The following is a 13,309-nucleotide window of genomic DNA, read 5'->3' on the forward strand; positions in this document are numbered from 1 at the left end:
GGGGGGGGGGTAATTGAAATTTTTCAAAAAATTTTTTTTCAGAATCGGAATCTCCATAGCCTAAAACGTGGGATTCCGTAAAAAAAAAATTAATAAATAAGTGGGGGAAAGGTTCAGATTACATATAGTCCATCTCTACCCCACACACTTATTAACACCCCCCACCCAGGCGGGTTAATTTTTTTTTCCGTTCCCGAGTGAAGGTCTTTACATTGACTCTCTTTTCTAATAAATATTGAGTAAATGTCCGACAACGAAAACTAGTCCCACCAAGATAATAACTGTCGTTATAAAAAATGTAAGTGAAAAGAATAAAACACGGTTTGGGGGTCTTTTTGTACAACTTTTCACCTACAGAAGGAAAGATCGTTTCCATGGGCCCAGTAGCTAACATTTACCAATCTGGAAATGAAGAATTGGGTAATAACTAGAATAAATTCATTAATATTTATCAAAAATACAGAGTTATTAAAGACTAAATTCATTTTTGAGACTATAATATTTTTCAAATCCTAAAGCAGTTACAGTAGAACGATTTATTATATTATGGTCTTAATGCTTCGTTTCATCTTGCAGAAATTGGAAGGGAAATCATTGATGGATTCATCAGGTGTTCTGGCTTGACGTTGGCGGTTTACCTCATTCACTATATTCTCTCAAATTCTTTGACTATCGATAGGTTGGCCACTTAAACGTTTTAATGTCACCGTATTTACAATTCTTTCACATGTTTGCACCTGCTAAATGAATTAAATTGCACGCTGAAGTGACAATGCCACTTGACTGGGTAACAAAAAAATATCGTTTTTCAAAGCATGAATGAGCCCCATATTACCATCAACATCAAATACAAGATCTTTGGCTGAAATTTCAGATGAACTTCAATGCAAAATTATAAAATTAACTAGACCGAATTTTATGGGTTAATTATTTATAAAAGAAGACTTTCAGTATTACTATTTACAACGCAATATTTACTTTCGGACATTTATATTAGCCTGTCTTGATTCTTTATTAGAAGAGACGGGTCCGGGTCCATGTTTATAAAAAGAAGAGAAAATGCTAAAGTGGGTTAATATCTAGTTAAACACCCGGCCACCGAAACAAAGTGTTGTCTTCCTAACGGACTGTACTCTTTCTACGAGTCACTGACCGCGAAAAGGGAAACAGTTTTAGCTAGGTGTGGACACCGGACTATTGCCTAACATGCGAATTCACAATAACTGATAAACAGACTGATCATGGAGAAATAAGCGGAGTCAACTTTAGTGTAAATAATAGCCGAATAACAGATATAAAGTTTAAAATCTTAGGTTTCATAATGTGTGGTGTAACTTAAAAGGTTCTAAATTACAAGTCTGAAGCGTTTTTGCTATAAAACCTTACAACTACGACCACTCTCTCGCGTTTGTTATGAAACTAAACACCATAAAATATTCGGATGTATGGATGAAAACTTACAAGATATTTTCTAGCTTAATTCGGACTATCGATCCTTCGCCAAAACCTTCCCTTCTACTTTGCTTAGCTGGTAATTCCGTCTGAGACAAATCTATAGTTACAGGCTGGATTGGCGCCGACATTTTTATGATTATCAAACAGATTTATAAAAAAACTATACATTGGAACCGTGGCGGAAAACGAAACCACATAGTCACCGACTCTAAATGGTGCAATATTTGTCACTAAAGTTTGCGAAGTAAATTTAACCATGAACTGAAAAGTTGTGATTGCTATGGACTTCTTGGATATCTAAACCAGGAAGAAATCTCATCTTTTAAATGAGACTACATTAAGCATTATTAGCTGTCTTGAGCTTCACTTCATAAGAATTTCGACAAGTTTTACTTTTGAATCGTTCATTGTGCACCTGTACCATCATTTCTCTTTTCAGAATATGCAATCACCAAAAATTACCCATTAATTTGTCATGTTTGCTTGGTTCATTATGGAAGTGTCGTCGGTGTTATCTCAGAAAGCTGCAACTTCGGTAGGGTTTTTTTATCGTGGTTACTCAGTCTTTTTTTTTTTTGCAATACATTTTATTTATCGTGAGAAAACGTGTACGAAATACACAATTCAATTCTATTCAAATCGCTAAAGTAACAAATGGAATTAGTTTTCCGGAAAACGAAATCAAATACTGTTTACATTCATACGCACATAGTAACGCAGTTTGTTTCTGATATCTATGGTCGTAGTAAGTCTGTGCACAATATATTCAACTACAAATCATATATGTAGAAAGAAAGAAAAAAAGACACTATTTATTAAATTTTCTGTTAGTATGAGATCAAATTTGCTTCTGATTATGTAATGGAATTGGAGCTTGTTCAGGCCTACTCGTTTTTACTTTGCATCTTTTTCGCTGTATATTTTGGGGAAGAATCAATTTTTGACATCGTTCAAATTAGACTCCAATTTTTTTTTCTTTCACTTTTTGTTAAACATCATTCTCTCTCTCTCTCTCTCTCTCTCTCTCAACTTAACTTTTTTAGTGTTACACCAGCCTCGAATCTATAAGCCGAACTCTAATTTCAAACTAGACTTCAGCACCCCACCACACTCAGCTCAAAACAGATATTGTTTTGAACTGAGTGGGCAGGTGCTAGATTCCATTGTTCGAAAATATAAGGACACAGATCGTGTTGTAAAGCCAGTTGGAGACGATGTCTCCTGGGGCTAAATTACGGCAACATTCGTCCTAAACCAGGACTGCCATGTTATGTTGGCAAACAATCTTTACTCCAAAGTACTGTTGCTGAATATCTCTCATTGTGAGATTTTAAAATAGTAATTTTCTAATGAATTTTCATGTCTGGCCATGTTCTGAATCACAATGTATCAACTCAGGTGTACCCCGAGGTTCAGTTTTGGATCCAATGCTTTTGCTTCTGCATATGAATGACCAACTTGTTACTTCTAACAGCCTTAACCTTCCACACACGGATATCACAAACATGCATCCTGAGAACATCAAACCAGCTTTTCATTGCTTACAACATGAAAGGAGAATTTGAAAGCATTGTTCAGTGGGTACACAAAACCAAGAACACCAGGACTGTAGCTACACATTAACTGAACCCTATATAAACTGCAGATGTCTCTCCTGTCCCCACAATCATCAACAGCTCAGCCAACTGTGAAACTAAAGTAGACTATCAACTTAATTATATTTCCATATATGTGTGTGTGTATAGTATATATAACTGGCACTCCATCAGTCACAGCAATGAGGGTTCCAGTTGATCTAATCAACAGAACAGCCTGCTCATGAAATTAATGTGCAAGTGGCTGAGTACATTAATATCATTTTTTCCTAGATATTTTTCTTTCAGTATTTTGGTTTGCAATTAAGATGTGTTGTGGTGGTCCTTTTTTAGTTCTGTATAGTCCAGCATTTAATCATTTGGTGTAAGCTAACAGGGAAGGTAAAATTTAGGGGTACAATCTCACTTCATGGCACCTTGGGCAAGTTTTATGCTTTAGCCCTGGGTCAATCCAAAGCCTTGTCAGTGGATGGATCTGTTAGAGGGAAACTGAAAGAAGCCCACTATATATAATATAATATAAATTATACATATATGCATATATACAATAATATATGTAAATACCTACATATATGTATATATACATGCATGTATGGGTACAGAACGTTTGCGACGCGGAGTAGATAAAACAGGGGACAACTGATGAAGGGTTTTTTCCTTGATCCTTTCTCTCTTGCTTGGAAACCTCATTAGTGCCTGTGACACATACAAACTATAGTGGTTGGCATTAGGAGGGGCATCCAGCTGTAGAAACCTTGCCAAGTGTGACAGTGGAGCTTGATGCAACCTTGTAGCTCACTGGATCCTGTCAAACCGTCTAACGCACGCCAGCATAGAAAATGGACGTTAAATGATGATGGTGTGTGTGTTTTATTATATCGATTTCAAAGGACCTTATCTTGTTTACAACTTTCGCTTTTGCCTTTCGTTTCTGTATTTCCTCGCTGACATCACTTATATAGAAACTGGGAACATACTGTATGTATGTGTGTGTGACGATGTGTATCAAAAATAAACAATTCCAAAAGAACTGAAGACGAGTCTACTACAACTTTGAAAATAAATAAAAAATCTATGCCAGTCGCCAAAGTAAATGATAATAGATGCTGATTGACAAATTATATTCGATGCATTGCAAGGATTTGGTAGTGTTGTTAAACAGGACATCGGATTAAGGGAACAATGCTTCCCATGAGTTTTCACACGGTTCCCATCAAATTTCATTCGCAAGATGCTTTGCTAGAAAAAAAAATTTGCCTAGGTTGCCACGCAGTGAGATTGAACTGAGACCGCGTAGATAGTTGCAAGACGAACTTGTTGACCATTTTATGATGACGATCGCGTTGATGGTAGTTGAATTGGAGATGACATGAGATCATTCATAATAATGTATCTTAGGTTTTTCCATCCAAATAATCAATTCCCGTTACATTTCAACACGTCCTCAAATTTTTTAGTCGTCATTTTTGAGTCAAATAAATAACCGACAAGCAGTTCACCTCAAGAAGAAAAGTGGATCAGTCGGCGATGTTAAAACGTAAGTATACGTTTAGAAGAAGGGAAAAAAAAGAATAGAAGCAAATTGATGTGTAATTATTTTCAAGAAGACCGGCCGGCCTTCTCTTATCTGGAGAATGATGACGTGATGGCCGGAAATAGACGGAGTTACACGAAGTAAACCACGCACAAATCCCCCTCCCCTCTTTCTCCTCCTAATGTAACATTGTAGGCGTTTTCCCTATCTTTTGTCTTAAGTTTAATGTGTGCTTGTAGAAGGAAGAATGCACCACATTGCAACGTTGTTCTGTATTTACTTTAAAAAATATTAGAAATGTTCAAAGATACTTTTGTCAAAATTTTTGCATTTGACATTTGTATTTTTAGATATGTTTTTAATGTACATTTCACATGAAGCATGTGTTCTATAAGTGAGCAGTATATGAACAATAAAACATTCTTAACTGTCACTTAACTAACAGAACGCATGGTATTTGCGTGTACGTGTGTATGTATAAAACAATGTGATTCAGCTCTCAGCCTCATAGGGCTTATGGTGCATGAGATACACACAATACGTCATGTGTTTGGATATTTATTTTCTCCCCCTTGTCTTCGAATATAAAACACGAGTGGAAGCGAAAAAGAAGAGATTGAGTGTGATGAGGAAAGGTGAAAGATAGAGAAAGACAGGAAGAATGATGATTAGATGGAGTAAGATGTACTACATTTTCATGAAAAGATGTGCGTGTGTTTGTGGAAGTCGAAAGTTAGGAGAGGGAAAGTGAGAACTAGATTTAAACAGGGAGAGAGAGAAAGAACAGTTGAATTATACAGCAAAATTTTAGACATCACAGTATCTTTAGTCATCTCATTTTCTATTTCTATCTTTTTGAAATGTATATTAGAAATTGAAAATCTCTGTTCCAGTATCTCTTTGGACAGGACCGTCTTAACAGTATTATAGTCTGACGAGGGGAATCAATAACTGGGCCCTATAGTGTATATTTATTGACAGCAAACCACAACATACACGGATTAGAACTGGGACCCGAGACCTGTTAAGCACTTAGGCATCTGTACCCATCCCTTCAGACAACCCTACCTTTGGATAGTTCTTTCAAGTGGATTAGTTCAAGTAACCAACCAGTTCTTTTTGAGATGTGATCGTTTAAAAGACACTAATTCTAAGAATGAATATCACTTGACAAAATATCAGTTTTATGGGACACAGATTCACGTGTGTGTGTGTGTGTATGTCTTAGTTCTTCCAGCTTACCATGATGCTATTGAATAATGGTGTCATGGAGTTTGCTATTAATACAATGTTATTTACTTGTTTATATTTTATTATGTGTTGTTTCCTTCGATACAAGGCCTTGAAAATAAGAGGAAGACAATACGAGGAAAGCAATAAATCAATATGAACTTGTGCAGCTTCCTCTCAGTCATCTTGTATCCATCAAATCAATCAAAACAAAAGTCTTCAGAAAATTTTAAAAATCAATGCCACAAAGTTTGTCATGTTCATAAGTCTCTGTGCAATTCAGTCTTTAAATGTCTCCCTGGACCCTTTTTATCAGCAGGATCTCCATGCTATATTCATTTTCAAATGTGAAATACTGTCAGCAACACTGTAGGCCTCTAAACATTAATGTTTAGCAGTGTAGAGAAGCCATTCTCCTTCAGTTGTTGTTATGTACCTATGCTGAACAACATATGTAAACTGGAAGCGTTTAGTCAGCTGAAGATTGTGCAAAGAGGATTTTGTAGTGACCTTGTATTGTCCATCCCCAGGTTTAAATTCAGCCTAACGAATTACTGTGTTGTACAATGCATGAACGAATCAAAAACACTCCAGCATCATTTCTGCAATTGTTCACCATTCAGAAATCCTTAATGAATAAAATAGTTCATTTTGGTCAGCACTTTTTAATTCTACTAAAGGTTGCAGGTCTTGTTGATGGGAATATTGCAACATGGCTCAAATTTTGCAAACAGTTGAAGATAGTTTATTGGTCACTACAGTCACTTACTGCATTATTTTTTCCAGTGGAATATATGGTTGAATGTATCTGATTACTTTTGTAGAGAAAATGAGGAGAATGCTTTTGTTATATGTAAAAGCTTCTTATACTTCATTTTGTATTAATTTTCCTTTATTGAATTACTCTAAAGAAAGAAACTGTACATTATTTACATTTGATGGATATTTGTCCTCATCTTGTTTGTTAACACAACGTTTCAGCTGATATATCCTTCAGCCTTCATCAGGTGTCTTGGGGAAATTTTGAACCTGGGTTTTCATTACTAAGGTATTTTGCGATGTTGTTGTTGCTGTTATTATTATTATTATTATTATTATTATTATTATTATTACTATTATTATTATTCAGGTCACTGCCTGGAATCAAACTCGGAATCTTGGGATTAGTAGCCCGTGCTCTTGACCGCTATGCCATATGCCCGTGGGCATATGGCGTAGTGGTTAAGAGTGCAGGCTACTAACCCCAAGATTCCGAGTTTGATTCCAGGCAGTGACCTGAATAATAATAATAATATCGAGAAATACCTTAGAAATGAGAATCCAGGTTCAAAATTTCCCCAAGACACCTGATGAAGGCTGGAGGGTATATCAGCTGAAAGGCTGTGTTAACAACAAACAAGATGAGGACAAATATCCGTCAAATGTAAATAATATACATAATTCCTCATCTGTTAAATATAGAACTGTAGAAAGAAACTGTTCTCATGGGCTTTGCTGGTTGCCATGTGCTGGAAATATAATTACTGGATGATTTTTCTGAAAACAGCAAAAGCCTTTCCCAACTGGTTTGAGTTTTTGGTAATTTTTCTAATTAAGTTTACCATCCAACAGATGTCCACATAATTTTATCCTCTCTAATTCAGTCAGAAACATTGAGACATACTTAGAGTAGTGGTTAAGGTGTCGAACTCATGATCATAAGATTGTGGTTTCAATTCATGGAAACATTGTGTTCTTGAGTAAAACACTTCATTTCACATTGCTCCAGTCCACTCAGCTGACAGAAATGAGTAATTGTGTGATGGACTGGTGTCCCATCCAGGGGGAATATATGCATCACAGAAACTGGGAAACTGGGCCTATGGGTCTATATTGACTCGGGAAGGATCTTTATCCTATCTTTGTCGCATAGAAACACTTCCCCCATAATGCTGCACAGTATTTTGAACTCTGAACACTGTAATTACAAAGCAAATTTCTTAACTGCCTTGCTATACTTGTGCCCAGATTTACTGATGTCATCACTGTGACACTGCATGCCTTGAATATTTTCTGGGTGCACAGGAGACAAATTGGCAAAACTGAGGCTGGAGACACTCCTACCTATTGTATGCCTTTTTCTTGGTTGACTTTACTCAACACCTAATTAATGGCCTAAATTAAAAACAAACAATCTCATTCATTGCAATTAATCAATGAAAAGAAACCCAATGAGTAGTCAAAGATAAACAAAAGAGAGCAGAGAGAGAGAGTGAAAGAAAGGTGGGGAGAGGATGCCAGTGGCGGAGGGAATTTGAGATGGAATATAATTGTTGATTGCAAAACAGGATGGAAGAGTTAAGTGGCAAGCAAGCTTAAATTTGTGCATGTGAGTATGTATGTGTGTGCATGTGCATGTGTGTGTGTGCACACGCGCACGTGTGTGCATATGTGTGTGTACTATTTACATTGAATGTCTTTATGAAAGTTGTATTGTACAGTAGAAGCATTGAACTCCAGCTGTCTACATCGGTGGCAGAGCAGGAGGAGTTTATGGTAGCAAAAGTCAGTGTCATCTGATGCTATGAAATTTGGTGGATTCTGTTGTTCTGCAGCCAAGCCAAGAATGTTGCCAGGAAGGAAATGGAATGTGGAAAAAGCTGTTGAGATGACAGAGAGTAGACTGGGAATGAAAGAGGTGATTGGCGCAGTGCAGAACAAACAAGCAAAACTTGGACAGACATGGAACAAGTGGAAATCTCACCAGATTAATGAAGGCAGGTGAAATAAATTCAGTAAAGAAATTCAGCATGTTGAAGAAGAGAAGTGTTCAACAAAGGTACATGGATAGCATGGGAGAAAGATATACAAATAAAGCTATTAGGGAACATATTCAGGAGAATGGAATTACCCTGACTGAGATTCTTTGATGTGCTTCAATCCAAAGGTAATATCAAATAATGGGGCTTAAGGACACTAACGTAACTAGTGTGCGCCACCCAGAACGGGTCTTCCATTTGCTGCCACTAGACCCCACAATAAGTACATATTGCCTACAGCAGACCCACCACCCCCTCCCCTAGCTATGCTGGTGCTTAAGGTGGTAAATCGTTACCACACCAAGCAAAATGCTTGGCGGCCTTTCATCCGTCTTCACATTCTGAGTTCAAACTCCATCCTGGTTGACCTTGCCCTTCATTCTTTCAGGGTTGATAAAATAAATACCAGTCATGTCCTGGGGTCTATGTAATTGACTTACTCCCTTCCCCTGAAATTGCTGGCCTTGTGCCAAAATTTGAAACCAGTATTAGATGGTAGGGTTAGAATGTCACAGCTGAATATCATTGGTGCAGTGATTATGCATCCTTGGAGAATGTCCTGGCAGAATGTAAGTTAACCCTTGTGGAGTATTCTTGGTGGCATAACCATTTCTCAGATGTCCTTGCTCATGCACTAAAACAACAAAACAACAACATGAATGCAAAGTTATGAAAACACAAAACCATACCCTGTTGTCTTCCACAAGGACAGTCAGAACGGACAACATAGGGGTGTAAACTAGGGGTGGGGAAACTTTTTGGTGCAATGCGTAAAATTTCCAAAGAAAAAGGTCCATGGGTGGGTCACAAGTTCTAACTGTTACATTCCGTTTTACTCTTTTAGACATACATATATATTGTATAAATTTTATAATTGAAAATTTACTATATTTTGTCCATACGAGTACATCAGACTGCGGGCACAATAAAATGGGCTCGCGGGTAGGGTTTCTTTCAAGCCTATGCATGTTCTTGGCTATCACAGTCCATGTTTCACACCCATGTAGAATAGCTTATTGTTCTAATCTCTAATAATATTTCTAATGTTAAAGGCGGCGAGCTGGCAGAAACGTTAACACGGTGGGCGAAATGCTTAGCAGTATTTTGTCTGTCATTACATTCTGAGTTCAAATTCTGCCACGGTTGACTTTGCCTTTCATCCTTTCGGGGTCGATAAATTAAGTACCAGTTGCATACTGGGGTCGATCTAACTGACTGGCCCCTTCACCCAAAATTTCAGACCTTGTGCCTTGAGTAGAAAAGAATATTTCTAATGTTAATTCCGTTCTATTAATTTACCCATATTGGTTTCAGATTTTAACACAAGGCCAGCAAATTTAGGAGAGCAGTGGCTATTCGATTACTATGGCCCCCAGTACTCCTCTGGTACTTATTTTATTGATCCTGGAAGGATGAAAAGCAGACTCAATCTCAGCAAAATTTGAACTCTAAATGTAAAGATGAATAACAGTCTGTTTGTGGATAGTTTCAGTTACATAGCAGTTTGTCTATGAAAAGAGGGTTGCTGGCATCTCTTTCGATTCTTCTCCATTTCCGGACAAAGAGAAGTTGAGTAGTCTCCCATGATCCTTATCATGCTACATCTTAGACGATTGTGAGAAATAGAAGAATCAACTCCAGTATTGGAATGGTACTTTATTTATCGACTCTGAAAGGATGAAGGGAAAAGTTAATCTCGTTTCAACAATACTTTAAGTCATTGTATCCTTTGTTCTGGCGATTCTGCCAATTTGGTGCCTTGAAAAAGGATATCAATTCGTAGAAGGAATACACAGTCCATGTCGACCCAGTACCATTCTTGGTTTTCAAATTATCGACCCAACTTTCAATGAAACAAAATGTCACATAATTTAACTTCTCTTCTCTGCGTTGTAAGTTCAAAATATCGCCGATATCGACCTTATTTGTCACTTCTCCGGGATTGTTGAAATAGGGACCTTACCAAGTTCGTTAAAACAGACAAATTACAAACTCTGAGGTCTTGTTTTAAATGCGAAGGAAAAAATATTTTGGTTGTCGATCTGTTGTTCGACTTCTATCCTTTCCCCCAAGTATCTTGCCCTTAATATCGATCTCACTTTCTCTCTCTATGTGAATGTGTGTGTATAAACACACACATACACATATATTTATACATGTATATGCACACGCACACACACACACACACACGTGTGTGTGTGTGTGTGCGAAACCGAGCTTGTCATTCATCCAGTGTAGATTGCGCGCGCGTTTCAGGGCGTCGTCTGTGAGTAGGGGAAGGGAGTGAAAGAGGCGAGAACTGTTTTGTGCCAACCTTGGTGCTGCAGCAGATGTTTGATCTATATGGAGAAGGATTGTTGACAAAGGAGTAGAAGCAAACATATTTTAAGGCACCCGATATTTATCCCCATCAACCGACGAAATCTCTAACACATTCAAAATCACACCCACACGCACGCATCACATGTCTGAGTGTGTGTGCGTGTGCAATATATATATATATATATATATATATATATATATATATATATATATATATATATATATATGGAGAGAGAGAGATACACATCCATCCATCCATCCATCCATCCACCCATTCACCCATCCATTATAAGAAGAGATTAAGGCGGTGACCTGGCAGAGTCGTTAGCACGCTGGAAAAAATGCTTAGCGGTATTTTGCCCGTCTCTACGTTCTGAGTTCAAATTCCACCGAAGTCGACTTTGCCTTTCGTCCTTTCGGGGGGGGGGTCGATAAATTAAGTCCCAGTGAAACACTGGGGTCGATATAATCGACTTGTTCCCTCCTCACCATTTCAGGCCTTGTGTCTATAGTAGAAACGATTATAAGAATAGATTTGCTTCAGTTGTTCTTAACATGTGTATATATATGATCACGAACATACATGTATAAGGATATACACGTGTCCCGCACATTTTTTATAGGTGTGTGTGCACACACACATCTGATTCGATCCTTATTCTTCATTCCTAGAACACATAAGTGTACGTGCACACACACACACACACACATATTTAAGTAGATACACCTACACCCACACTCACACACTCAGCTCTAAGCATACACATAAATATCCCCTCACTGTTAGGTACGCACTCGTTAACCGTACCTGCTCGATTGGATTTTGTCCCAACGTTTAATCTTACTCACACATTTATTTACCTTCTCTCTCCTGTCTCTTCCTCCTCCTGTCTCACAATATTTCAATCTGTATCTATCTCACTCTTTGAGAAACTTTTTCCTTTCTCGCTTCTTTTATCTCGCACACACACACACACACATTCTTTGTCTCCGTTTTCTCCTACTATTAAACAAAGAATGGGGACTACAAAAGTAAAACTACAACAATCGGCTACTCGTTTGTAGTTGTAACCTACTTGTAAATCTCATTCACATATTTTATCTCTCTCAAACCCCGCTCACAAATCTATCTCACACACGCGTATATATATACTGGGAAAGATACGTGTATGTGTATATACATAAATGTATTGATACACACATATATCCACGTATAAAACATAAAATGTGTATGCGTGTGTCCTGGGGAGCAGGCTTGTGAGCATTAAGATACTGAGAATAGATGACAAAGACGAAAAAGGGGAAATGAGAGAAATGAAGGGGATACAAGTAGTAATAATAGTAGTAACAGCAGTAGCAATAATACTGGTGGTGGTGGTGGTAGCAATAGTAATAGTAGTCGTAACAGCAATAGTAGTAAAGTGGTGGTAGTGGCGGCGGTGGGAAAAAGAGGAAAGAAAGCAGAAAATGGTTCAAGTGGAAAGATGATTTGCTGACTTTCTCTTCCTCCAGTTTTTCTTTATTTAGTTAAAACGTCGTCAGAGAGAAGTCAAAGGGAATACCCTCACCTTGCCGAGAAGCGAGGAAACACACATTACACACACACTCTCTCTCTCTCTGAAATATACATCTCACAACACATGCATCTACAGTTTCTTCCCACATCTTTTGTTTCTTTTTCCTCTTCTTCTTTTTTCGTCATCGTTGCCGTCGATGTCTGTGTGTGCGTGTGTATGTGCATGTGTAACTGTGTTTGTGTATATGCGTGTATGAGTATGTGTGCGTATAAGTGAGTGTGAATATGTACCCTCGTCTTTTCCAGTACAGCCCTGACCCGCAACTCTTTCTGTCGTCGTAATCATTGTCGCTTATACTAGAAATATTTTTCTCTTTTTTTTTGTTTTGGAGTTCAAACCACGCCAGAATTATTTTCTCTTAGATCGCATTTGTAATCTGCTCCTCTCTACTTCAAATGTGTGGCATTGATTGATCCACAGTAGGAAATCACCACCACTACCGTCGTCATCATCATCATCGCCATCTCCATAATCATTGTCATAGTCATCGTCTTCATCATCATCATCACTATCATCATCATCATCGTCGTCGTCGTCTATCTTGTGCCCCATTCACAAAATTTAATAAGTTTGAGAATTCTAGCCTATCATACAAGGCTCTTTGTTGGAATCAAAACGAGCCTCAGTTCTGGCGAAAGATTCTGTCTTGAAACAAACAGTAATTTTACCACATTTAAACCGATTTGGAGAAGTTTTATTCACAGTTTAGTTACCATGATTAATCCATCATGGTTTCCTTGCATTTTAGTTGGTTCACAGCAGGTCAGCTTCCATCAAGTAGATCCACGATCAGAGACA

General features: G+C 37.7%; 1 protein-coding gene across 1 annotated transcript in view; it reads right to left on the reverse strand.

The window, feature by feature from the left end:
• Positions 1–1,701, reverse strand: part of LOC106878398 (structural maintenance of chromosomes protein 5) — a 36,928-nt gene extending 35,227 nt beyond the window's left edge. Inside the window, exon 1 of the mRNA XM_052973994.1 lies at positions 1,462–1,701. Coding sequence (XP_052829954.1) covers positions 1,462–1,583 — 122 coding nt within the window. The 5' untranslated portion in view covers positions 1,584–1,701. The remainder of the gene's footprint in view (positions 1–1,461) is intronic.
• Positions 1,702–13,309: the final 11,608 nt, after the last annotated feature.

The sequence above is a fragment of the Octopus bimaculoides genome, chromosome 17, assembly GCF_001194135.2.
Source record: "Octopus bimaculoides isolate UCB-OBI-ISO-001 chromosome 17, ASM119413v2, whole genome shotgun sequence".
Classification (NCBI taxonomy): Eukaryota; Metazoa; Mollusca; class Cephalopoda; order Octopoda; family Octopodidae; genus Octopus; species Octopus bimaculoides.